Genomic DNA, 25,623 nt, shown 5'->3' with positions numbered 1-25,623 from the left:
CAAAACAGCAGGTTAAAGTCAGTACATTACTTGACCTCGTTCCATGTATCCGTGCTGCTGCATATAGGACAAATCCGAGTTCAGTAAAATAAGTCTTCTTTTAATGTCCAAGACATTAAGGTGTTTCTAAGATCTTCAACACAGGCAGGAAAAGAAGCAGCTGGGCAAGTCCACAAACACCATATATGTAGTTTCTTTTGTAAAGTACACTTCAGGAGCTTATTTTGTTAAGTCCTGATCCCTAGGAACTTGTAAAGAACTGATGGTTTTCCATGAGAAGTTAGAGGAAATAATTTGCCTTGGTGTTCTCTATCACCCTCCAGCTGCCCTATGCCTTACCACAGATTATCATCCTGACATTTCCCAGGGTTATAGTTCTCCATGACTGTTTTATCAGTTCCCTGGGCTGCTTTTCCTCCTCAAGCACCTTCCCTAGCACACACCGCAAATGTTGCACTACGGAATCCAATGTGAAAGTTCAGACAGAGATGAGAGAGGAAGTGCCAAAAGCAATAGTGATGCAAAAGGATTACTTGCTAAAATTAACAAAATTTTCAGCAGAAGATTGGTCATAACTCTTGGTAAGTGAATCTTCTGCACTGCATTGCTTCCAAGTGCCTCTGTGCTGTGCTATGTCATCTAGACTGCAAGCAGCTCTTATCTACCTGAGACCCTTGCAGTCATCATCTCATTTCAGCATTTATTGCCTATCTGGCTCATCAGCAGTTATGCCTAGAAACTATTTTCTGAAACACGTCTTTCCATCTGGAAATAATAATTTGCTGTTCCCTTAGGGAAGCTCACACATCCGCTCAAGTTATCCCCAGCCTGTCTAATGACATCAATATCACATGCTCCAAAGCAAACTCTCTAAGCCTTCCTGTAATTCTCCTGAAAATGCCAATCATTATTTTACTGACTACTTTCACAGAAATATATGTTATGTTGTTAGCTCAAAAATAGATTTTGTGGACTTGTTTGAATTGACCATTATATATTTCCTTGCTCTGCTGTTGCCATAGGAGTAACAACCTCATTTCTTTCTAATCATTACAAACACTCTCTGTGACTGCTACCTTCTTCAGTGTTGTCCAAAACAAAACCACATTGCAATTAAGTCCTTGAGATTTGAAAGAACAACCTGCATATGGCTATTTTGTGGAAATAATTGTTCAAGTTCACCTAAGGTTGCAAAAGGATATCCTCAGTATTTGATCCACCACAGAGAGCATTCCCAGAGAATGAACACGACATCGTACTAAGAGGGAAACAAGGGGGAAACAGGCGCTTCCATGGGACACTTACCACTCAGTTGCAGACATTTAGGGCTGAAACAGTCAAATTACCTTTAACACACGCTAGGATATGATTCATCTGCTTCCAAACATCTGTCTGAATACACGGTGAACTACACCGGGGAAGTACCTATTTCTCACCCTAAATCTAAATAGGGAGTCTCAGGTTTTGTTCAGATTATACGTTTATGTTAGCTGAAGGAAGTGTCACCCTGAATGTTTCGTAATTGTTAAAGTGATTGCTAGCTTAGATTATCAGCCCTGCAAATAATATTTGGAGGTCCTGACCAGAAAGGCGCTGGGGAGTACTTTGAGGAAGAGGAAAGGTCTCTACAGCACAGGATGATGAAGTTTCTTCATCTGGATATTAGTAGTGCAAGAAGGTTGAAGCGAAGGACAAACATTCAGGAAACAGGTATTATTTATCCTGAATGTGTAAGATGGAAAAGAAATTGCATCCAAAATGGCTTATAATATTGAGTGAATTAGCAGAATATGGATTTTTTTCACCTCCTGGATAGCATGAGGGAATTTTAAAGAAGGACTTAACATTTTCAGGGATCAGAATAAATGATGTCTCTGACAATCCCATACACTGCCTGTTTTTTATGAAACCACTCAAAATATGGTATGTGGAGTTCCCATTTTGACATCTGCTATTCATATGAACATACACCTGGCAATGTAGTGTGTGTTGCCTCAGAGGAAACTCAACCAAACAACTATCACTTTATACAGCACTAGAGGTCTTGGTTATAAACCCAGTACATGTGTTTTATTTACTGTAAATGAAGTGTATGTCAGCAACACTTAATATGAAAATGAAATTTTAATGGGCCATTTTTATGATATTATAGCAATGTTAAGAGATGTGTAACGTGATTTACATTTTAGTATTCAGTAATGCTGTTTTAGTTTGAATAAGTAAAATTCCAAATAAAGAATCGCGTGACTATTTTCTTCAATTTCTTATTTTACGCATAATTTGAGAGCTGGAGCAACTTTTTCCATGAATTTATGCCAATATTTTTGGGACTATACCAGTGTTATGTTTAAATGTTTTCTTTTTTTTTTCTTTTGTATAACTTAGTACCTTGCTATAATTATTTTATACCTATATGTTTAGTTGCACAGTGTGGTAATGTATATTGATTCTTATAAGTATGTCTGCATATATCACCATTAAATAATCTTTACATCTATCTCTTCTTAATTGTTTTTCATAAATAGAGTTATGGATGTGTTTCTTCTGAGAGGAAAGGTGTAATTTGCCCCATTTATGGAAGAGAGGAAAGCATACACTTCACAATACGTATGAGTATACTTAAATGGATGTGTAGTTTTATATTTTTAAAATATACATTTGTATATATTTAAATATATTAGAGGTTGCTTCATGGTGAGAAGTTTGGAAAGAATCCAAGCAAAAATTCAAATGAATCACGGGAAAATTCCTTTGGCTTTCAGCATTTTAGTTCAATCTTGCAGAGTTAAAAGTAGCTTTTGCTTCTGACAGTCATCAAGCTTTGATGATGCAATTTCTCTTTTCAGCTTGGTCAGATACTTAAGCCATCGCTCTTGACTCACATACTGCACTTGTCCACGTGATGTTAGTTACTCATGCATATTTATTCTATTTTTCAGTATATAAACCTTTGTTAGCTTTTATGTCTAGGCCTTTCAGCCATACCTCCTGGGAAAGCAATTAAACTCTTTGCACTTGAAAAGCCCAGACAGCTCACGCTATGAAAGCAGCAGCAGACCTGTCCAGACTCCAGAAGCTGCCTCCTGGCTTCCATGAGAGATGGTATTATGAAAACCTGCACAACCCAAACCATCTTCTCTGAAAACACTTCTTGCAGCAAAATTAAACCTCTCCTTGTCTTACTGCTTTGCCAGAGGCTTACTTTCTTCCAAAAATATCTCTTTCCTGTGGCGGCTTCCCATTTTCCTTCTCCCCCCAGCCATCCTACAGTCGTGCGTTGTTCTCATAGAAACACAGGGGCAGCAGTGCCCCACTGCTGCCCTGAACATCAGTCAGTGCTGAGAAAATGCTTAGCACAGAAAGAGCCCAGAAATGCCACCCGCTATGGGCCAACATCTGGCATTGAGTGTCCTTAGAAATTACGTCAAGCCAGCATGAGCACAGTTTATACCACCCTAGTCTTGATTACGTAGTTTCTGCCAAGTGTGTGTCAATAAAGAACTGTATTACATGGGTGATGTTTAAAACACATTTCATTAAAATTCAACGTGTGCCATGACTTCTCGAGCTTCTGTTCATCTTTATGGGGAATATAATACATTTAAAAATGTATTTTATCCTCTTTCCTCTTAAGTGCACTCAATCATAATGCTACCATGCCTGACAGATTCGCATAAACCTTCACATGTGTTTATAATAAACTTATGCTAAGACAAGTCATATTTAAGCTGAGTGTCTGGTAGTTTAATAATAAAAAAAAAAAAAACACAAAAGCAAAAGAAACCAGGCATAATGTTTTTTAATGTTGCATGTAACGGGTTGTATCAATTGAAAATGTGTCATTTGTGAATAACAGAATATTGCTTAAAACTACCTATTGCATAATATATGCTCTTTCTAACATTAGTAGTTCTGTTTGTTTTCACCAAAACTGGATGGAATTTCCTTCACCACCACCACCCCCGTCACTTCTTCTTAGGTTGCCCCAGATATTAGTCAGTGTCTCAGCTTCAATCACTGCCACAGAGAGAGAAACTAAGCCACCCGGGCAGCTCCATCCTTCACTGGGACTAGCAAGGGTCCACTTGGTGAAACTTTATCACTTGTGATAATGTTTCCTTGGAAACAAAGCTATACAAACAGTGTTTTGCTGTGTTTCATTGGGGGGTGGGGTGATACATAGATAATGATGGCCAAATCAATTATTAGAACTGGAAATATCTAGGAACTTTAAGTACTGAGTTGCAGTTACTGCATGTAACACCAATTTGATGACAGGCCAAAGTCAGAAGGGGCTTTCTTAGAATCGTTATCATATTTATTATTTAGACAATCACCTCTAAAATGTGCCAGCTTCTTTCTAATGAGACAAGGAGAATCCTTTCCCCACATGAGATCAGTCTAGGAAAAAAAAAAATGAAACAGGAAACCCCTCCCAAACCTTAAATACTTGAGGTGTATGTAGGTTAGGTGAACACACACAAGTAGAAACATCTCCAAATCTTTCCTCGGGACTCTGCACTACTTTAACGTTCAAAAAAACTTGGCAGCCATTAAAGATTGAATCGAATGATACTCAGGTGTGTATGTTTTCTGGGAATATTTCATGGGGCTTGAGGGGTAGATGTTGTTTTACAAGGACATTAGCCATACGTCTTTCATGTGGCCTTCCCTCTTTCAGCTCATCACATTCACTTGTCCTAACTTGCTTCAGAATAAATGGCAAACCTGTCATGTAAGGGGGAGGTATTTCCCTGAGTTGTTTATGAAATGACTAGCACTGTTCAACTTTAGTCCTGCCTGAATATTTCAAGCACATGAAACAATAATAGAGTGTCTCAAACAAAGAAGTCCTACACATGGAAAGGGTAAGCAAACTCCAAACGTGGTGAGTAATGATGCTACGGGAAACAAGCGAAATACAGAGAATTTCTGTCAGGAATGATTGCTCTGTGGATGATTAGTAGTAGAGATTTCAAAAGGTCATATTTTTCTAAGAAGCCTCATTATGCTCAGATCACAAGACAGGGAATTTTCTACATCCAGCGACAGCTGAGATGAGCCATCTGTCCAGCCACTCCCAGGTTTCGAAGCATTAGGGTCTGTCACAGCCACCTAAGACTGCACCAAGAGAGCCTTGAGGAGACAACAGGAAGGCAATCTATGTCTGCAGAACCAATTACTTTGTTAGATATACCAGGATTAGTGCCAGGATGTGTATTAGATGGTTTCCAAAATCAGCTCAGAGTCTTACCTGACACTATTAACATAGCAAGTTCCTCGTTAATAAATGGCAATTGCAAAATGATTGTGAAGGTGTCATCCCCAAATTGTTTTGGGGGAAGGTAGAATGCAAACGCATTCACTAAACAATTATTTCAGCTAAATCCACTGGTTTGAATATTTGTTGAAGAAACGGAAAGTATTGTTTCTGCTTTTAAAATACCTTCTTCAGAAAAAAACTTCTTCAGGTAAAAAAAATTATTTCATTCTATAATGTTGAGATTAAGACCTTTACCCTCTCAGTAATTTTTCATGCCTAAAACCAATGTCCATGTTTAACTGTGAGTAGTTTTATCTAATTTCTGCTATGCTTTTTACCAGATAAACTATACAGCCAAAGCTGATCATACAGTCCTGTTTCTAACAGGTTGGAGATACAACTCTCACAGGTGACTCCTGTGACAAGAGGAACCCGTTGTGGAAGAGAAGCTGAGGAGTGGGAAACCAAACTAATCTAAAAAACCAAAAGTTGTTCACATTCTGGTTATGCTCTGTAATGCATTCCACACTGTCATCTCATAGCCTGAGTAAGACTGCTCTATCCCTACCTGTGCCTGCCTTATTCAGGCAAAAGGCTTAACAACCTGGGCCAGTAAGGAACGTGTTTGCTCTAGGGAGTGCCACCCCAACCTCCGGCTGTGGTGGTGACAGTGCTGCCTGTCCTTGCTGTGCCTCTGCCAGCGCTTGCCACACACTTATTTCTGCGTAACAAGGATGGCCATTCCGCTCTGCACCTGCCAAGCAAAGCCACCACCTGCTCTGCCCCAGCAGACTCCCTGACACACTGCTGCAGATATTCCAGGTGGGACACTCCTTCTACCCCCTGTTCTCCCATGTGAGACAATTGGGCTCCAGGGCTGCTTGTAGTGCCCTCTATGGGCATTTTGAGCAAGACTTGCCCCTCTGATGTCCTCACTCATAGGACAAATGGGTTCTGGACTAAAAAGGAGAGGTGATACCTATGTTTTCATCCATATTTGGTTTGATTAACTGATTTTAATATTTTCACTTTTAAAAAAAACCAACACCCATCTTGCTAGTGTTCAATAAAAAGCTACTCTTCCTTCTTCCTTAATACATACCCACAAAACTCTCAGTGCTTTTTATTACTTCAACAGGCAGCCAAATATTTTTAAGTTGCCATAAATCAAGACGGTTTTAGCCTAAATAGGACCTGAGCAATATTTTCATGAGAAATTCTCTGTATCCCCAATACAGGAAATATTTCAGATTGCCGAGAAAGAGCAGTATTAGCAGGGCAAGGTGGTGATACTCCATCTGTACCTCCAGCTTTTGTTACTGGGATGACAAAGTTTTCAAGGCAGCTTAAGTCTGAGGTATTCTGGCTTTTGACATATGTTTAGTAGTTCATATGCTCCAAGAATTAAATCCTAATAATTTACCAGAAAAAGTTTTTGATTAGGCCACAACAAAGGGGAATTGGAAATAATAGCCCTGACTGAAATTCACTAATATTCCACACACACACCTTTTTTTAATTATATACCTTGCATATGGTATGATATGAAATGGTTGCAGGAGGAGAGGAAATTAAAAAAAAAATTTAAACGAAAAAAAATTCACGAGGACAAAACAAAACCTTCTCACCAGCTGGACATTTCTGTGTAATTTACAAGGCAAATTCCTCAGGTCAGAGTCTCATCCATGGGGGTTTTCCACTTCCCCACTTTTGAGGAGCGCAGAGGCTATGACACATCAGCACACAATGACACCCACAGAGAACCGAACTCTCTGATAAGACATCACTTTTATTCCTTTCAAATTCCCTGAAGGTACTCAGTGCACAGGCTGGTGTTTGTTTTGTGCCGTGAAGGGAAGGTTTTAGGCCAAAAGAAGCTGGCAGCCATGGCTTTTTAACGAGCCATGTGCTAACAGGCCTGGTTGTGAGCTGTTACAGATGTGTGCTGGACAGTCTAAAAAGATGCAGGAAGTTCAAAAGGCAAAAAAACCTCTTTGGATTTTCTGGTTACGCTGGTAGGGTCAAAACCACTTGTGTTCTACTTGGCATCACCAAGCAAGGAATATGTTTGATGTCCTTAAATAAAAACATTACCATTTGGGGAAAAGGCACTGATGCACATTGATTGCCATAAGGGGGAATAAAAGAAGGGTTGAGTCATTTGCCAAGAATGAAAGCACAGGCAGGACAGGATCCTGCAGTAGCACATTAATTATAGTAACATTTTCTGTAATGCCACTGCTAAGTAGCCAGAGATGTGGGAGCACGAGAGGGGGATACAACGTGGACGGAGATGGCCGGGATGAACGATCTGGCAAGGGAAATCAAACCCCTGGTGAGAGAATAAACCCTCCTAAAAAATCCTCCTCCCCACAGAGCAGAGTCTTTGGCTAATGTGTCCAGCACAGAAGAGGTGCCTTTTCCCAGTGCTTTAGCAGAGGACTGTTCTGATATTTCTCTGAGCATGAGTCAGATGCAAGAGCTGCCAAAGAGCTGTGCCAAGTCGTGCTCTCAGTTACATGTGCCCACAACAACGTGGCATGTGAACAGATATTCTCTCAGCACCAACTGAGACGCTGGAGCAGCTGTGGGCTGCTATCTGAACCTCTGCAGCTCCTCGATCTCTCCTCTGTTATCTCGGTGAAGTCTGATTATAATCTCTATTGCAGATGGTATTGCTAATTGTCAGGCCTGCAAATTCAAACAGATCAATGGTAAAGGTCTGCTTTTATCATTATGTAACAGATAAAAATTTTTAACCTTCTAACGGATGAGGCAATAGACAGTAGATGACCCAGTTTACTTGCTCTTCATTATATGGACAGGCTTATATGTAAAAAAAGCATAGACAAGAGTCTATGAAACAAAACAGGACACATACAAAGTCCTTTCCCAGCACAGCTAAGTGGAATAGCATTTGCCAGAACTATAAAACTACATAAGGTATGTTACAGTGACATCTATTGGCAAACAAACTTTGTACAGATCCCTGCTTGTTTACTCACCGTATTTTTAGCTGCATTAGCAATGCCGTAAGTGTGCACCACATGCTGCTGCAATAGCACACTGCCACTCTCAGGCACAGCCTCTGCAGGCACTGCTGCTACGTAGAGAACTTCTTTAGTAATTTGCCCTTAAGATGCAAATAAATTTAATTTCAGCTATGAACAGTCTTTTTGCACAGTAAAAACTGCAGATAGTCCATGCTTCGGCAAACCTCAGTAGCAGTGGGCTCCTTTTATTTAAAAAAAAAAAAATAAAAAAGACATTTCCACTTGTGTAAACCTTCATTCATAGCAATGACATTGTCTTGTGACATGTTAGTTTGAGGGGAGAGAGGAAAGAGACTTGACTGCAAGAATTTCTACTCTCTTGGTAACCCAGTTATTCTCCAAGGCAAAACTAGGTAGAAGCAAGGCTGCTAGTAAAGCTATTTCTTCTTTTTGGCTGTAAAATCCTTGAGGCTGTGTTGTAAGTCCAGCCACAAGGAACTATAGCAATTTTCAAGCCACAGATTTTCCAGCCCATGAGGCAATTGCAGAGTTATGAGTTTTGGAAGTCATGGGTTAGCGTTTTACATCACTTGAATCTCCAAACCCATCTCTCTCAATTTTCTGAAGAAACTTTCCTGAAGAAGACAACTCTAGAGAGTTTTGCAATCAGTTCCTCTGCTGCATTTATTTTTCAATAAGTCTGTTCATTAGGAGGGTAAGTGAGATGCAGTCAAGGAAGTAGTTAATGTGTGGGCATTATTACCTTCTTCTTGCCTGGCTATGAACAACAAAAATATGGGTTTGCTCTCTTTTTTATTCATCAATACCCACTCCTACTTTCTGATCTGGAGTGGCATGGCTTAAGGGTTTTGAAGTTTGGGTCTAACTAAAGTTGCCTGCTTACTGTGTGGCCAAAATAATGATTCTAGCTGAATATGCGGTTCAAAAACAATTATTAACTCACAGTGATCTTTGCCTGTTTCCTTAATTATACCTGAAACTGTGTAGTTCAATGCAAGCGGATAACCTGAGTTTGAGGAATAGTGTGCTCTAGTATTTCAGCAGCATCGTTAAGTCAAGTTTAATCTCCAATTTTGTTAGGTTTACTAATCTTTTCAAGCCTTTTTTCAGTGAAACTATTTCTGGTTATTTCAGTCACAAGCAATCTCCCTAGCCAAAAGTGGCTCTGAAGAGATATAGGGAAAATCTTAAAAGACGACGTATTTTAACCAAGAGACATTAATTTGCTTTCTTTGTCTCATCAGAGAAGCCTGGGGGAAAAGAGAATAGATCCTATAAAACTGATTTTAAAGTGGATTTTGATTTCTGTTTTACCTGTTTCTTGCAATAAAGTGGTATCTGGTTAAGTTTTATTGCATGAATGAGTTTTGAACTTTCTCACATCTAAATCAGCTATCTGTAAAGAAACATAAGCTGAGTAAGATCAAACGTCATGACATTATGAAATCTTGTGTAACAAAAGCAAAGGGAAGGACTGTAAGGAGAGTGGATTTCCGTTGTGGTCACAGTCATTTCTGTTGCCCAGGGAGAAATGGTAGCTGATGCATTCACTGCTAATGACTAAGAAAGTAGAGCACAGGCAGACACAAATGCTGACTCTAGAAGAAGGAAATAGCTTTCCTACAAAGCAATGCAAGAAAATACCTAGTGAGCAGTCAGGTCAGTAAAACTGTGACATCAGAGCTATTTTAGGTGAAAAGTTTTATGTATGAAGTACATAAAAATGCCTCCAGGGTTACAAAGTTGTCCCACTTTTTTTAAGTGATCAATCATCCTGCTGAGTGTCATTCTTACTAGAGAGTTCCTGGAGTCAGAGCTGATGACAAGGGAAAGCGAATACACAGATGTTTCCACAAAGCTTCATTCACTTCTTCGTCTTCTTAATTTTTAAGATTAACTTATCATTTTTATCTGAGTGTTTTCAACAACTGTCACATATTGCTTCTATTTGTAAATCCAGCCATGAGGGTTTGCAAGATATCTCCAAGCTGGAGGCACTCAATCATGATTATGAAGTTAGTCACTCTTTCAGGTCCTAAAATGATATGTACAGCTTAGCTGATCAACCATCATAAAGCAAAGGGAAGAAGCCAGTCAGAAGGGTATATTGCATACTACCTAAATTTCTGTATAAAATGTCTGTCAAATTCAATACTTTCTTCATTAGTTCTGCAGATAAGTTTGGTTTTTCATAAAGTCTCTGCAACTGTCTGGCTGCAGAGACCATTTGCTGGGGTTCAGAAAAGCACTACATGGCTCCTCCCTGGCTTCTTTCTAACATAGATGTCCTTTCTTGACAGAGTTGGCCAGCACAGCATAGCATGGAGAGCCACCAACCAAAGTATCCAGGCACCAGCATGCAGATTAAGAGGACCAGCCAGTGAAATAATTGTTGAAGTAATATTAACACGGAGACAAATTGGTGGAGAAGGGGGAAAAGCCACAATAAAAGGGTAATCCAACCACTTTTCTACTTTCCTCCAAACTTAGCTGGTGTCTTTTCGTGGAGCATCAAAACTAGTTTGAGCTTGGACTTGGGAAGAAGTCTTTATCTGTGGTTTTGTCCCTAAAACAGTCCTGACAGATACCGACATTTCTGATAAATTTGTAGAGCTGGCATGGACACTCATGGCTTGAAGATGGACAACATTATTGGAAGGAGAGACAGACATGCAGTTGGCTATTTCTTATTTCCTTAGTTATTTCCAATATGTTCTGCAAAGAATGAGTTTTGCTCAAACTAAAACATGAGGTCCCCCCTCTAGCAACACTCACCCATGTGTTTTGCTGAGATCAAAGCAAACTGCAGAAGAAACGTCCTAAATGAAAAGCCTATTCCAAAATGCAGCGTATCTTTCTGAAATCCAAATACAGCAACTTTCTTAATTCTGGAGAGAAAAGGCTTGTCATTTAATAATAAAGTATTGTATTGTTAAAGAAAAACATTTTCCTACTCCAAACTCCATGCTGTCTTCAGACACGTTTTACCTATTATCTGAAACTTTCTGTTAAAGTAGGAAGCTGATTTTTATGATGTGTGGTTTTAAGTTTTATATTCATTTTTAGGAGCAGGGGAATGTTTATTTCCATCAGAATTTTCTTGTAAATTCAGCCGTAGAAAAAGAAAGAAAAGAGGTGTGAATCCAGAAAAGTGAACCTATAACCCTGAACTTATGTTTGGCAAACTATTGATTATATGCTCAGAATAAAACATCTCACCAAGAAACACAATTCAGATGTTAATAAGAAAACTCTTTCAATATATGGATTGGAGAGTTGCCGGAACTTTCAAATGCTGTATGAGTCAAGAGTATTAATCTTGGGGAAAGGAAAGGTCTGGGTAGAATCTGTTCAAAAAAGACATATATTTCTCAGGTATTTTAGAGGAAAAATACAATATTAATAAACTTAAAATACATCCATAAGCATGAAATTACACAACGTGGAAAAACTAAAAACTAATCACAGATTTCTTTTTAAACAAGCTGTATTCTAAGAGAAAGGAAATTATTCATTTCTGTACTCTTTCTGCAGGAAGGCACAGATATATCCATCAGGAAGAAATATGAGTTTTATGCTTCATACACAGTGCATAAGTATATACCACATGTAATTATACATTTAATGTATTTGATATATTGAACGTGATATCAGCATGTAATATATAAACGTATTATAAATATGTAGTAGTACTTACTTTATTAGAAATACATAACAGTGTGTAAGTAGGTCCATCACTATATTTTTTTAAAAAAGTAATTTACAGAATTTTGCCCTCCTTGGCAGACTTCGGTCTGTGCAAGGTATCATTAATCCCCATAAAACTGATAGACATCAGTCTTGAGTTGACCATAGTTAGTATATTTGGGGGAAAAGAGGAGATTTTATTTTCCTATCATTTTTCTAGTTTCTTGTTTATCTTTTTAACAGTCAGCTTCTCCCTCAGAGGATAAATATTCAGCTGCTAAAGAAATTCATCAGAAACTTCTTTGCTTCAGATGACTCTTGTCTTTTAAGGTTTCGAATGGATCAGAGGTCTCAGGATGCAGAGCCATTGCCAATTTTATTTGTTGTTTGGACATCTATATCCTTCCTCTGTGAATACAGAAAGCAGTATTTTGCATAAAGCCAGCTTACATCACTGCTAGTTGAAGTCAGAGAAGGCACTAACCCTCTTAGCCGAAAGAACCTAAAGTAAGTAATACAACAGGTATTAACCTTAGAGAGGTATTTCTAAAATCTGTGCATTATACAAAGCCTGTTGAGCGTAAGCACAGAGGAAAGTGAAGGGAAAGTTATCTGCCAAATACAAGCGTTTTTGCAGAAGACTCTAACCATTGTTTAATCTTTGCAAATCAGATTGTGTTGTCTGCACCTTGTGTGTTGTGCCATTTAAGACGCTGTATTTATACACCCGTAACTTATAAATTAACAGTCCTTGAATTAATCTATTGGCATGTAAAGGCACCAATGAAATAATATTTTCTGATCTGAGCACTTCATTTATATGCAGTAGCAGTGGTATGAATCACCAACACAAACTTCATAGGCTATATGCACTATCTTAATTAAAGGAGTTATACTGAGATGTCTTGTAAATGCAAAATGTTAGTGGAGGTCACCTTATTGTCTTGTATTACACCAGTTAATTTTTTTTCTGGATTTGCAAATCGTATTCATCCCTGGAGCAACAGGGAAAATTTGCAACAGAAACTTTAAACAAGTCCTCAGTTATGTATTGAAAAGGCCTTTTTATTTGACCTGGTGATTTAAAATTCAATTTTTGCTGATGTGGGAAGAGTTCATTAAATTAAATTACTGATTATCAAATTGAATACAAATTACGCTTTTCCCTGATTCATTCCTCTTACACATACACTCATTTCAGTAAAATAAACATTGGATTGCCTGAACTGTTTGCACAATTATAGAACATTCAGGAGTCATTTCAGTTTCTTCACATACAAAAGTATTTATAATACCTATTGTTTGCCAAGTAAAACATGCAACACGTCTCTGATGAAGACAGAATGTCTCAGTCTTGCTGCTGTCAGGCTGAACTGCAGATGCCATTTCCTTTCAGGAACTGAGATTATCTAAATTGAGGCCACAAGCTCCCTAGCGATGATCGTTTCTATTTCCTTGCTGCCTTCTCCCTTTATGATTCTGCCTTTCCCAAATATGTGACATCATCAGCTTCCTGGAAACCTGCGACAAGGCATTGACTTAGTAGTTAAGGTCATGCCTGCATTATGCAGTCATGGTGGAGGCAATTATACATGACAGCATTTGCTGCTTCTTTGATTTTCTATCCAAGTATCTTATTGGATAGAAATATCTTAGTTGGATTTTCTATCCAACTATCTGATTCTAATCAATTTTTGCAGCATCCAAATCTGCTTGATTTGAGATTATTCTCGCTTCATCCTTATGAGCCTAGCATCTATAACACAATTAATTTTGGGGATAAATATATTTTTCCCTTCTCATAGGTTCTTTGTTCATTCATAATACCTTTTTTGAGTATTTGCCCTAAGGCTGTTCAATTCCTGGTAGCTTTTAGTCCTTCCATATAGAAGAACTTCTCAGGTTTCCTTCATACTCAGTCCTTGAGCTCTACAGCCCAACTGACTTCACTGGATATTCAATCCAGCTGAATAAAATTCATACTAAACTTTTTTCAGTTAACATGACGAGTAATGAACTTGGCGGAAGAATGGACTGTGATGGCTGGTAAAGAGTTTTATCCTTCCATTTTAAAATCCTACCCCACCTATGGCTAACCACGCATTGTCAATCATCATAAAATTAGTCCAGAGGAGTTTTTCAAAATTAACATCTTTGCTCTGTTGTTATGGTTCTGCAGTACTTAAGCGGTGAAATTCATGGGTTAGTTATGCTCATACATTCTTAAAAGCATCTTCAACCCCTTTTCAATTCCTGTCTTAGACATTTCATCCCATTTCCATTTCACTGCACTATAACTGAAAGAAAATAGGTGTACCAGTTTTTCCTACTCCATATTGCTTGCTCTTTTTTCATATTGTCACCTGCTCCCTCTCCCATACCTCTGACTGTTTTCAGCACTCTGAGAAGCTCTTCGTGAAAGCTGTGGCTGCTACTGGCATTCGTACAAGTGCGTCAGCTGGCCTCTTAGCACAGTTTGGATAAATATACTCTTTAAAACCACTGTGTAGATGTGTTGTGGTTTTAAATCGTTCTAGAGGCAAAACACAGAGGTAAGAAACTGCAAATCTGAAGATGTGAGAGGTCTCAAGAGGTTGGATTCAGAGGATCCTTCAACCTCCAAACTTACAATGCTACAGGACAACTTCAGCAGTGCTTGTGGGACTCTCGACAACTGTCAGTAACAAAGGCTCAGGGCAAATGGAGCAATCATTGCAAGTGCCCCCTTGTCTACTATGCGCGAAGTCAGTGGCTTGACTGGAGGACTTTAATCCTGAAATGCTTACATCCCCAGGCTACATCTTTCACAGAAGCTGACAGATAGATGGTCTTGCTCTATGTTATTCTTATTTGTCCTTAATTTCATGTTTTTCACTAGTGCTTTCAATATATATTTTGATTTTTTTCTTTTAAAAGGCAGGGCAGAAGAATTATTTCTGCCTTTACATACTCTCTGAATAAGCCCTTTTTTCTTAGTTAGCATTTGCTTTGATAAACTGAAAACTATTCCTGTAGCTATCACATCATAGTAAAGAAATAATAACCCACGTTAAAAATAGACTCATACAAAATAGTCTCCCGTGACAAAGGGCAATAAATTGGTTCCAGTTGAACTAATATTTCTCTTGAAATGATCTGTTGCCACTGTTTGCTATGCAGCTTCTGCACAACCCCAGGCAAATCCAGACGCCTTTGGAAAACCCTCTGAAACTGTGTGCTGAACTGCCTGTATATGGAGACGTGCTGTTATTTCTCATGCTTGTCGCTCTTTGGTACAAATGAAATGTTTGTCTTTATAGGAGCGCTGTAGAAAGTGTATGTTGTATCAGATGACTCATTTATAGTATTTCCTCTTTCTGAGTAGAGAATAAAGGAAGTGCATCCCAAAGCAGGGAACTTGCACCCAGGCTTGTTAATTCTTCTGTCTCGGATGTTTTAAATAGATACACAGAGGCAAAATCACACAAAAGGACGTGTACCGTCCTGTACAGTATAGTTTAATAGACGTAAGGCTTGTAACAATCTTTGGGAATATATATAATGTTCTTCTTGTGTTTTATATGGACAGTTATTCTGTTCCTATATATCAAAATTATGCTATTGTTCTTGCACAGGGAGATACAAAGATATCTCCAATCTCTTTCTGTGTACTCTGTATACTAATCATACCCTTTCCGGTTTCTTCCAGGTGAAGAAAGGAATTCCCCCTCCCTTGGTTTTCAACAATTGTTCCTTTCATTCCAAGTGCAGCTGGGAGTAGGGAAACTACAGGCAATGGGAATGTCAGAACTGGTGCAATACAAGAACTCATAGGCTATACATATACAGCTGTATTTTTTAATGATTTCTTATAGCTGCCACACCAACAGAAAACACGTTCTTTACCAATTATAAGATTTTTCAGTAAATAATGCTCCAAACATTATTATATTTTTGCAGGTTAAATAGTCTATAGATATGATGATGGGGAAAAAAACCCTAACACATACAAGCAGTCAAGGATCATATGGATGCCTGTGGTAAGCAGGTTTATTACTATCTTGATCTGACTGAAATTTTTTCTTCAGTAGCTCAGCTGTGTGAAGTACTCCCTAACTTTTTTGGTGTAAACTTTCAGAGCTGATACTGAGACCAGCTAATGGAACTAATAAATGTTCTCTTTGCTGCTACTGTAGCCAGATTTATTGCACTCAAATTACTCACTTCAATGAAGTCAGGGAAGAGCCTGCAGGCATCGCTGGCACTCCAACTTTAACTGTTCTTACCTCAGTCAGATACACCACAGAGCTGAACTATGACAGGAAAACAAACAATCTTAGGCATATCAAAACATGGTGTAATATGGTACAGTAGAATTTAAATGGCTTGAAATGTGTGTGAAAGGCGACAGTAAAATTCAATTTCTGAACAAATCAAAGCTGAAAATATAACTTCAGAGATACTTATTTAACCGGGGAATATAGGCAACATTATGTGACATCATGGAAAATTTAACATCTAGTTTCAAATACCTAAGCAGAGAATATCATATGCTATATAGGTACATCGCAATAACAGGAGAGTATTCTTAAAGTATTCATCACAAAATACTGACTCATCTATACATCATATCATTACTAAAGCCTAACCAAATCTCAGGTTACCTTTCCTCCAAAAAGCATTCTGCTGGGTAGAGCTGAGCATTTTGAACACACAGAGATAGGTGAAGCTTGATTTGCTGCTTGCCACGAGATTATAGATGAAACAGTGGTGTTTACAATGTGGCCAGCTAAAAAATTCTCTCAGTGTAGACTATAGGAGGCTGCAAGTTTTCAGTAAAGATTGATATAATAATAATTACATATGTTAAACCAATGAATATTTGAGAAATACCTTGTTGTTGTCTTTCATATGATAGTCATTGCTTCTCCATAAGAGATGCATAACATTGAAAGCAACATATTCATTGGTTTCTAACATTTCAGCCTCTAAAGCATTCTGTGTTTAAATTTAATCATCTTTAGAGTCATTATCTTACCTGATTTTAAGGATCTAGAAGTTTGATGTCTAGCCTAAGCTAATCATCTAGACTCCCTTTGTAATCAATGGAGGAAAGATAAACATGCCTGCAGAAAGGCTAAGTGAAAGAATAGAAAATGCTGTCATTCTGGATAATGCTTATAAAGGTGGGATAAAGTATAAGAAATAGAGTTAATAGAGTTGAAGCCATTAAGTCATGCATATTCTGTCCAGATGAATCTGTAGCATGGCAAAATACACTCAAGCCTGAACCCCAGCACCAGGTACTCTTCTATGAAAATGCACAGGGCAGTTGTTCAGCTCTGTGACCACTTGACATATGCATATATGTATGCATATAATCACTTTCTAGTTACCCAAAGAACTTGCACATACATTTGCACATCCACCTGAAGGAGACAAACGACTCACTAAATCAGATTGGCCTATATGTCAGTCTGATTCAGAGATGAAAGGCTGTGAAATGCAATCTTGCATTCTGATAGAGGATGTGTTGTTTTGTGTAGATCACTGTGAAGGAATGTGACTTAAAAATTGTTTAACTTAAAAGAGTTTTGAGAATTCATGGGCGCAGTCAGACAGGCAGCCACCTTTTTAGGATGACAATTAGAATGTTCTTAAGACACAGCAGAGAAAATGTAACTGATTAAGAAGTTGTAACCACAACAAAGGAAGTAAAAATTTATGTTAACCTAGTGGATTTCCTGTTACGATATTCCAATATCTTTCTTCCTTAGAAAAGAACTGACACAAAGTTTAGTATTGAATAGAAGCTGCTTTTTTGCATATATGTGGTGGAGTTTTGTGTGCTTATCTTTAAAACAGTTTATCTCTAAAATCTAACTCCAAACTCAATGAAATGAAAAGTAAGAGAGTAGACAAATAGAGATTGAAAGAGTAATTAGTACAAAGAGCATGTTCCAAAGCTACAAGACAGTTGAGTGAACACAGTTGAAAAGTTAGACTGGCATTGAGGGAGGGGGCTTTTATATGCCAGTCCCAAGTGGATTACATTTGCCCCTCTGCAAAACCACTAAAACACAGGGATGGAATGGGCTCAACATAAACCAAACTCTGATTTTCTGCAGCCACCTTGTGTCTAAAATGGCAATTGCAGCTTTCAAAAGCAGCGTTGTTCTAAGCACAGCACCTTGCATCAGCAAGACGCTTGACACGAGTAACTTCAGGCTCATAAATGTTGCTGCTGTTGCCGGGGTCCTGTTCAGGTATGCTGACTTATATGAGTGAGCAAGCACAGGAGGAAATGTCACATAGCAAGAAAAAATTATTTCTAGATCCCATTTCTTTGCAGTCTGAACTCTACAGAAATCAAGGAGGCTGAGGAGATCCTTCCATTTATCTCTGTTCTCAGTCAGGTACTATTAAAAATTATTCGTTCAAAGTGCAAAAATCACATATCTTATCATTTTCTTTTAGAAAAGTGTTATGATTGTGGTTGAAAGGGGAAATCTGCAGAAATCAGGAGTCAGAAACCAGAAACAGCTGCTGGCTGATCTTCAGAGTGCAGTCCTGAAATGCCCTTATTAGGTGAAAGGAAGATGCTAGCTCACATTGGATTAGGAAAAGTAAGTGCTTTGTCATTGATATAACCCTTTCTCTTTTCTTGAATCATGAATTTAATTTCAATTCAGTGAGAATACACAAGCGACAGTCATCATATTCCACAAAATATTTGTAACAAAGAGAAAAATTATTTCCCCATTATGGCCAAAAGCTGCCTACTGTTTTTCTGTGGCAATATTTTCGTACCTTCCACATCACTACAACTGAAATAATGATTTCCACTTGGTTCATCTAGCTAGGGGGTGGCACCATGCAATAACCACCCAAGCAGATGAACCCTCACTGTAACACTCACAAGAGCTTAACAGTCCTGGAGGTGTAACTAGCAACAATTAACTCAGAAGGAAGCTGACTCAGAGGTTTTGGGGAAGATGTCTCTGTCTCTCTTCTTTTATTATAGACAGGCTGCAAGTAATAAACTGTATGTTTGTATATTCCTAGAAATTTGGCATCTGCACTTAAGTGATATGAATAACATTTTTCAGTAAGTCCAAATGATAAACCCTATGTTTTTGTGTGGTAATGGAGGCCCAAAGCTACCTCTTTAAGGCAAAAAGATTGCCTTCAGCCAGATAATACAACGCAATGTTTATCAGTGGCAAATAACCAGTGTCATGCTGTTAGAATCGGTGGGACTCAGGGAGCAAAACGGAGACACGTGTCCTCTGCCAATGAGCTGGTCTCTACGGAAATACTCCCATCTTTGACTGGGCTTTTCAATAATATATTTTTAAAAAAGAGATACTCCAAGAAAAGAAGGAGCGACAAAACTAGACAAATGAGAAAGAAGCTTACAACTCCAGCCTGCTATGGAAAGGAATGGTTTGTAGTTTAAGTCAGCCATAAGAGAATCACGGAGTATACGAATCTTCAGCAAATTAGATCAATGCACTGTAACAGCAGCATCAATATGACAAATTAGAGGAATTACTTTAAACCACCAAGCAACAGGGAACATGAATTACAGTTTGGTATTTTGTTTACAGGCCAGGAGAGATCAAACTACTCCTATTGTTGCTCATCGGCTTTCCACCGCTCAGACTGCAGATGTAATAGTGGGCATTGTGGATGGCGCAGTGGTTGAAATGGGAACACACACAGAGTTGATGGAGAAAAAGGAGCCGTATTATTCACTTGCAACCTCACAGGTGTTTATTATTATTACTGTTATTATTTGTATAATCATAGTATGCAGGATGATATATCATGGATCATATCCCCACTGAGCATAGTTTTAGATGTGAAAGCTGGAAATGTGACCATGCATAGATGTATTTGTTACTCAACAATTTTACGATGAGTTTCTGTTATGCAGCATAGTAAGTCTGTTTATTTGTGACTGTCTCAGATGATCTTTCAAAGACAGTTTAGCTCATGACTTAAGCATAATCTGGCACATGCTTTAAAGCGACACTTAGGTACAGAGGCAGAAGCACCAAGTGACCTAATACCCAGACCATGGTCTTCAGTGCAGAAACCCTTCTCCTGGCAGCAACTGCACCTGCATTCTCAGACAGAGTGTGGGTGAAGGTTTTCACAGTTCAGAGTAGGCTGTAAAGACAAAAGCAGTAGCTTAGGCTTCAATTCTGGACCCTAACACTGCTATTGGAGCCAAACTGGAAACAAAAGAAATAGGAGAACACAATAACCCCCAGTGCTGACAGCCAACAATTTTTTGTACAGATATATTCAGAGCTTGGACCATTTTTTCCCATGATCGTCTATCTCCACCAGCAAAATGAAAAGTACAAATGAAAGCATAGAAAAGGCAGAGCAGAGGAGCAGAGGCAGGCCAGGTATGAGCAGATTCTCCACCATGACATCTAACCAGGTTTGAGCAATTGCCGGCACTTACAAGCAAAAGACTGCTAGCAGCATAATAGGAGAGACAAAGTCTCAACCCAGTATATTGTGATTTCATACACTGTCTGTAGCAGTGTAACTTGAGACAATCCTGCTGGACACAAGCAAGTTGAAATAGATGGTAAAAGTAGTGGGACTGGATTTCCAGGGGTTACTAAGCTTCAGATTAAAAGCTCTGCTCTGGGAAATGGCTTTAAAACATATGCTTATCTGGGCCTACCTGGGAATGCCATGTAAGCCGTGGTTCTGCCAAGGCTGGCAGTGTGCTGTGGGCAGGCAGTCATTCAGGCATACTATCTAGAGTTAGTTAACTTGGATATTTGTGTGCAGAGGACATAACTGGAATTAGAAGGACACACAAAGGAAATGACTGAAAAATTTTAAGTGTTAAATCTTGCTCTACTTGATCTTAACAGTTGCTTTGTTGAACTGTAGACATAGAGAGAAGCACCCACAAACTGCAGTGGCCATTAAACACATTTCCTCAAGAGTTTGCCAAAGATTTAGAAAAAATGTAACTAAAAGTTGTCAGTGTATGTAGGAATCTACTGTTTGCTTGCAAACTTTGACATTTTCAAAGATGCTGAATAATTACATCTCTCATTATAGACAATGGATGATTGCAAGTACCTTTCAAAATTGCACAGAATTAACCTCTTTGACAGAAAACAAGTACAGTTTTCCTAGATCTTGAAACAACAGGTTTACCCTTTGTGCAGAACACAATATGTTCACTCTTTTTTCACATAGTAGACTTGTATGTAGATTTCCTAATGACTAAAGGAAATGTTTACAACCTTACATAGCAATAGATTTGAGAAATGTACCTAATTTGATCAGAAGAATAAGTCTGAGGTGAAATACCAGAGTACCTACATGAAACTACAAACAGAAACTTCTCTACTTTTCACAGTCACAGTGACCAATACAATGTATTTGTGACTGAATTTTTTTCTTGTATTGTGTTCTTTGTATTAGTTTGAATAAGTGATACTAGAGGAAATAATAAGCATAGAAGATCCTAAGGATGCATTGAACACCAACAGCTTGAAACCAAATACAGCAAATAGGAAATCATGCTCCATAATGAGAAGATGAAGGATCAGCCCTTCAAAAGGCGATGATTTACACTGGCTGAGTAGGTGCAAAAGTCTCACTGAATTTCAGAATAGCTAGCATGAAGAGGATAAACATTTGTGAAACAGTGGAGCTGCAGAATCTCCATCCCTGGGGTCAGTGAAAAGTCAAGCAGAGAAGCCCCAAGCAACTGGCTCTGAGCACAGGTTGGATTGGATGACCTCTGGAGACCCCATTCTAACTGATGAGTTTCTGTGAATCTGTGATGCTAATGATAGCTCCTGCACATCCACTTTCATACTGACACCACTTCTTCAGAAGAATGCATCAAAGACTATTTCTGTAGCAGTTAGGAGACCAATTTTCTTTTTCTATAATAAAATTAGTGTCATTGATTCAATACAGTTAAGGTGACTTTGGTTGCTGCCTGTGGCTCCAGAAAAATACTATGGAATGGTTCAGATCTGTTTCCTCACTCTCACCAGCCACCTTGTTCTTTGCTATTTCAGAATTCTTCTGTTTTATTCTTACTGTACGTGCTAAAGAAAACATCTGGATGAGTTTTCCTTAAAAAAAAAATTGGAAACAACCGCTATTTCATTGTTTTAATTTTTTATTTCTGTTTTATAGGAATCTCTGTCCCAAATTTATTGCCTGAAGATACTGAAATTAAACAAGCATGAATGGTCATTTATTTGGCTGTGAGCACTTGCCATAGTTTGAAGAGTGCTTGGTCCCTTATTTTCCATCATGCTTGCTGAAACTAACGATAAGCAATGAAGTGATATTTCCCCCCCATAATTTAATTGCAAAAATAAATTCATTGAAGTAACCTGGTTGGTACCTTTGTTGGTCATTTTTTATCCACACCAAGGGGAAACATCAGCTAGAATTGTTTCTTGAACTGATCCTTTATTAAACATTATTGCAATCACTTCTCTGATATTTTGTCCCTAATTTTTAAAAGATTATGACTTTCCTTTCTAAAACAGTCTTGAATGTGATTGTGTTTGGTTCAGGAAAAGAATGACTGAGTTCTACTATTCAAAATAGTGTTCTTGACATAGTTCTTCTATGATATAGTGTTCCCTAAAACTTTGCAAACCACGTTGTTCTGTCTCTGGAGTCTATAAGGCTTCTGCTTATTTTATTTACTCCTATAGATGAATCTTTGGTCTCTGACTCTCAGTTCTTGTGTTTATATTGCTAAACTATATCTTTTTCTACCATACTCCAGTATGTAAATCAAAGTATTTCTAAACAGAAATAGCCTCAACCTAAACTGTTCTGTGATTCTGATCCAATCCCTGCTCAAAGCAGGGCTAACTGTGAAGCTAGAGCAGGTTGGTCAGGGTCTTGTCCAGGTAAGTCTTGAATAGACCCAGGGACAGCAAACCCACAGACTTTCCGGGCAGACTGCACTAGTGCTTCACCACCCCCTTGTGAAGAAAATGCTCCTAACATTCTGTCAGAATTTCCTTTCTGTAGGTAATGTGTTTTGGCCCTCATCCTTTTGCTGTGCACCTCTGAGAAGAATCTGGCTCCATCTTCTCTGTATCTTCCCATTACCTACTTGTAAACACCAATTGTAATAGCTCTTTTCTCCAAAATGAACAAACCTGTTTCTCTCAGTATCTCAGTTGCTTCTCATATGCAGTGTGCTCCAAAGCGCTCTTTATCTTTATCACTTTCTGCTGGACTGCTGTCTTTTTTGAAGCACAAAGCCCAGAATTAGACACAGTCCTCTGGACATGGTCTCTATTTCTGAATAGAGGAGGATAATCACTTCCTTCACCTGCTGCCTACAGTCCTTCACCAAGATCTCCCTGTGCTTTTGCCCTTCTTTGGGCACAATGCTCATCATGCCCACAATAATGTCCATCATGATATTTGGGTACATATAGAATAGCACTTATAGAATAAGGAAGACTCATGAACCAATAGTCAGAATTTGAAAAACGTCAGTAAGATACTCTTATACTGGACAGTTAAAGACAAAGTCAAGAAATCATATAAGCATATTTCAAAAATGTATGTGTATAAACAGTTTTTATCTGTATGGCTGAAATATGTACCCGTATGTAAATGTAGGTGTGGTCTAAATTTATGTATTCAGTGTACATAAGCACAAGTTACACTTAGATTTGTATAGTGGAAATCCTCCTGTTAGATATAAGCAAATCTATAATGACCATGTATTTTAAACAATACTACATATAATTTCTTATTTCTATTGCCTTTTTTCCTGTGTAAATACTCTGTGTAAACATAAACTCTTTCCAAAATCCATATCCTAACATCATCAGAACATCCTACCTACTCCTATCAGCAAGATACTGATCAGTCTATTAGGAAAAAAACAAGTTAAATTTAATACAAACTTAAGCAATTTTCCCTCGTAAGTATTGTACACAGTCTGGAAAATTCTTTTTCACTTCCATTCTCTTTTGATTTGTGCTTCATTTTTAAGATCTCATCTAAATATTGATCTGTGGGATACAATTTCCATAAAGGTGCTATATATAAATGTTTAATTGGAATTGCAATTTTCTCCATTTTTCTAATGTAACAAACAGCCAAATCCTATTACATTGAACAGTTTGATGTGATAAATATTTATCCTAGCCTAGTGGTGATTTGTTACAGTGAGGTTAGACAGTGTCTTCAACTCAAATTTATTTCCACAGTTGCAGTTGGAACTAACACAGTCCTTATTGTCAGCCTGATGGTGTTCTTTCAAACTGCACATTGAATCCAATGACTTCTACAGAGTTTACAACACAACTGTTTTGGAAAATTTTAAACCGAGTCTTCATTCTCAGTTTGGAAATAATTGTTCATATAGTATTTATTTCCCTTCTCTATTCCACCTTCAAGACTGTGACTACTAACTGTATAAAATTCATCAACTACAACACTTTTTAGTGAGTTACAAAATCAGTATTTTTTTTCCTTTTTACTTTCTTTTTAAAATAAATAATAATAACTAGGGGATTCAGAATGAATCCAACATCTTTTCTATTATGTTGATCATATTTTGCTAGTCATTTAAATCTTGCGGGTAATTTTTAGGTTTAATAGGATAGCTTGTTGAAGAAGTAATTTCTAGTCATGTTGCTATTTTTCTTTAAACTATGATGAATTTAGTGTTGATAGCCAAGGGATCACGGCATGAGAGATGAGAAAGTGGTTGTCTGTTGATCCAATTACTTTAGTATTTACCTGTAATACTTCATTCTTAAAGCTACAGGAATAATCTATATACAGTGTGCAAAAATAGCAGAGTGCCTACAAGCATAAAAGCAAAATATAGTATGTACACAGTTATTTTCTTGGAAGGATTTTATAACAGAAAAGTGGGAGAAATTCTAAGAACACTGCACAGGTGTATAGCATTTAAAGCCTTACTTATAGAGGTTGTTGTTAGACACACTAATGAGCATAAAACTTCTCTGTTTTGCTACAAAAATTAATAGGAAATAGCTTGATCCACATTTTACTCTTGTCTGGTTCAATTTTATTATATCAACTTCTATCAGAAGAAAAGAAAAAAGAATCATTACTTAAAGCATTTGCTAATTGCCAGTCTTTCGGTGCACCTATCAGTCTCAGAGGAGACCTTTGCTAAGTACATTTGCAACCAAGCTTTCTCTTCTCACACAGTTTCCCTAATCATGGCACTAAAATGCAGTGGGAATGGACTTCAGTGCACTTTTAATAACTGGTTTGACTAACCAAGCATCTTGTGGCAAGTAATTGTATGTTTATCTCCAACACACATCATGCACATACGCACAGAGAAGATTTGCAAGAATCTCTTCTGTTTAGTCACCATCCCCATTTCACTGATTAAGACACAGGACATTGTTTCTCATTTTTAGCAGTCATAACTCTGCCTGCCAAGAGCAAATGATTAATCAGGTCTTTAAAATGTCTTAACAGCTGTAAATCAAGTAGCAATTTTAAGAAGCAGATCTCATGGACAAAATAGCTGTTTCATTTGCCAGGAAGCAGGAAGATATATTTAGTCACCTCTGGATGCTAAAATTGCCTCCCCATCAGAGCTTTTAGAAGGTCAAGCTGATTATTCCACAGGCCTTGTCTGCATGTTGCTCC

General features: G+C 38.0%; 1 protein-coding gene across 2 annotated transcripts; it reads left to right on the top strand.

Annotated features, from left to right (window-relative positions):
- The first annotated feature begins 12,300 nt into the window (after window positions 1–12,300).
- On the top strand, window positions 12,301–22,308 carry LOC128851304 (phosphatidylcholine translocator ABCB4-like). Of its 2 annotated transcripts, XR_008448632.1 has the most exons (5): window positions 12,301–12,471; window positions 15,653–15,983; window positions 18,421–18,569; window positions 19,554–19,715; window positions 21,409–22,308. XR_008448632.1 is itself a non-coding variant. In XM_054059248.1 (4 exons), the coding sequence occupies exons 2-4, from the start codon at window positions 18,519–18,521 to the stop codon at window positions 22,210–22,212; spliced, it is 288 nt and encodes a 95-aa protein (XP_053915223.1). In that variant the 5' UTR covers window positions 12,301–12,471; window positions 18,421–18,518; the 3' UTR covers window positions 22,213–22,308. The 2 variants fall into 2 exon arrangements, 1 of the variants encoding a protein (XP_053915223.1); XM_054059248.1 differs by lacking the exon at window positions 15,653–15,983 and having other exon boundaries at window positions 22,138–22,308.
- Window positions 22,309–25,623: the final 3,315 nt, after the last annotated feature.

The sequence above is a fragment of the Cuculus canorus genome, chromosome 2, assembly GCF_017976375.1.
Source record: "Cuculus canorus isolate bCucCan1 chromosome 2, bCucCan1.pri, whole genome shotgun sequence".
Classification (NCBI taxonomy): Eukaryota; Metazoa; Chordata; class Aves; order Cuculiformes; family Cuculidae; genus Cuculus; species Cuculus canorus.
Note: the sequence above shows the minus strand (reverse complement) of the source record. Positions and strands in the feature narration are given on the sequence as shown.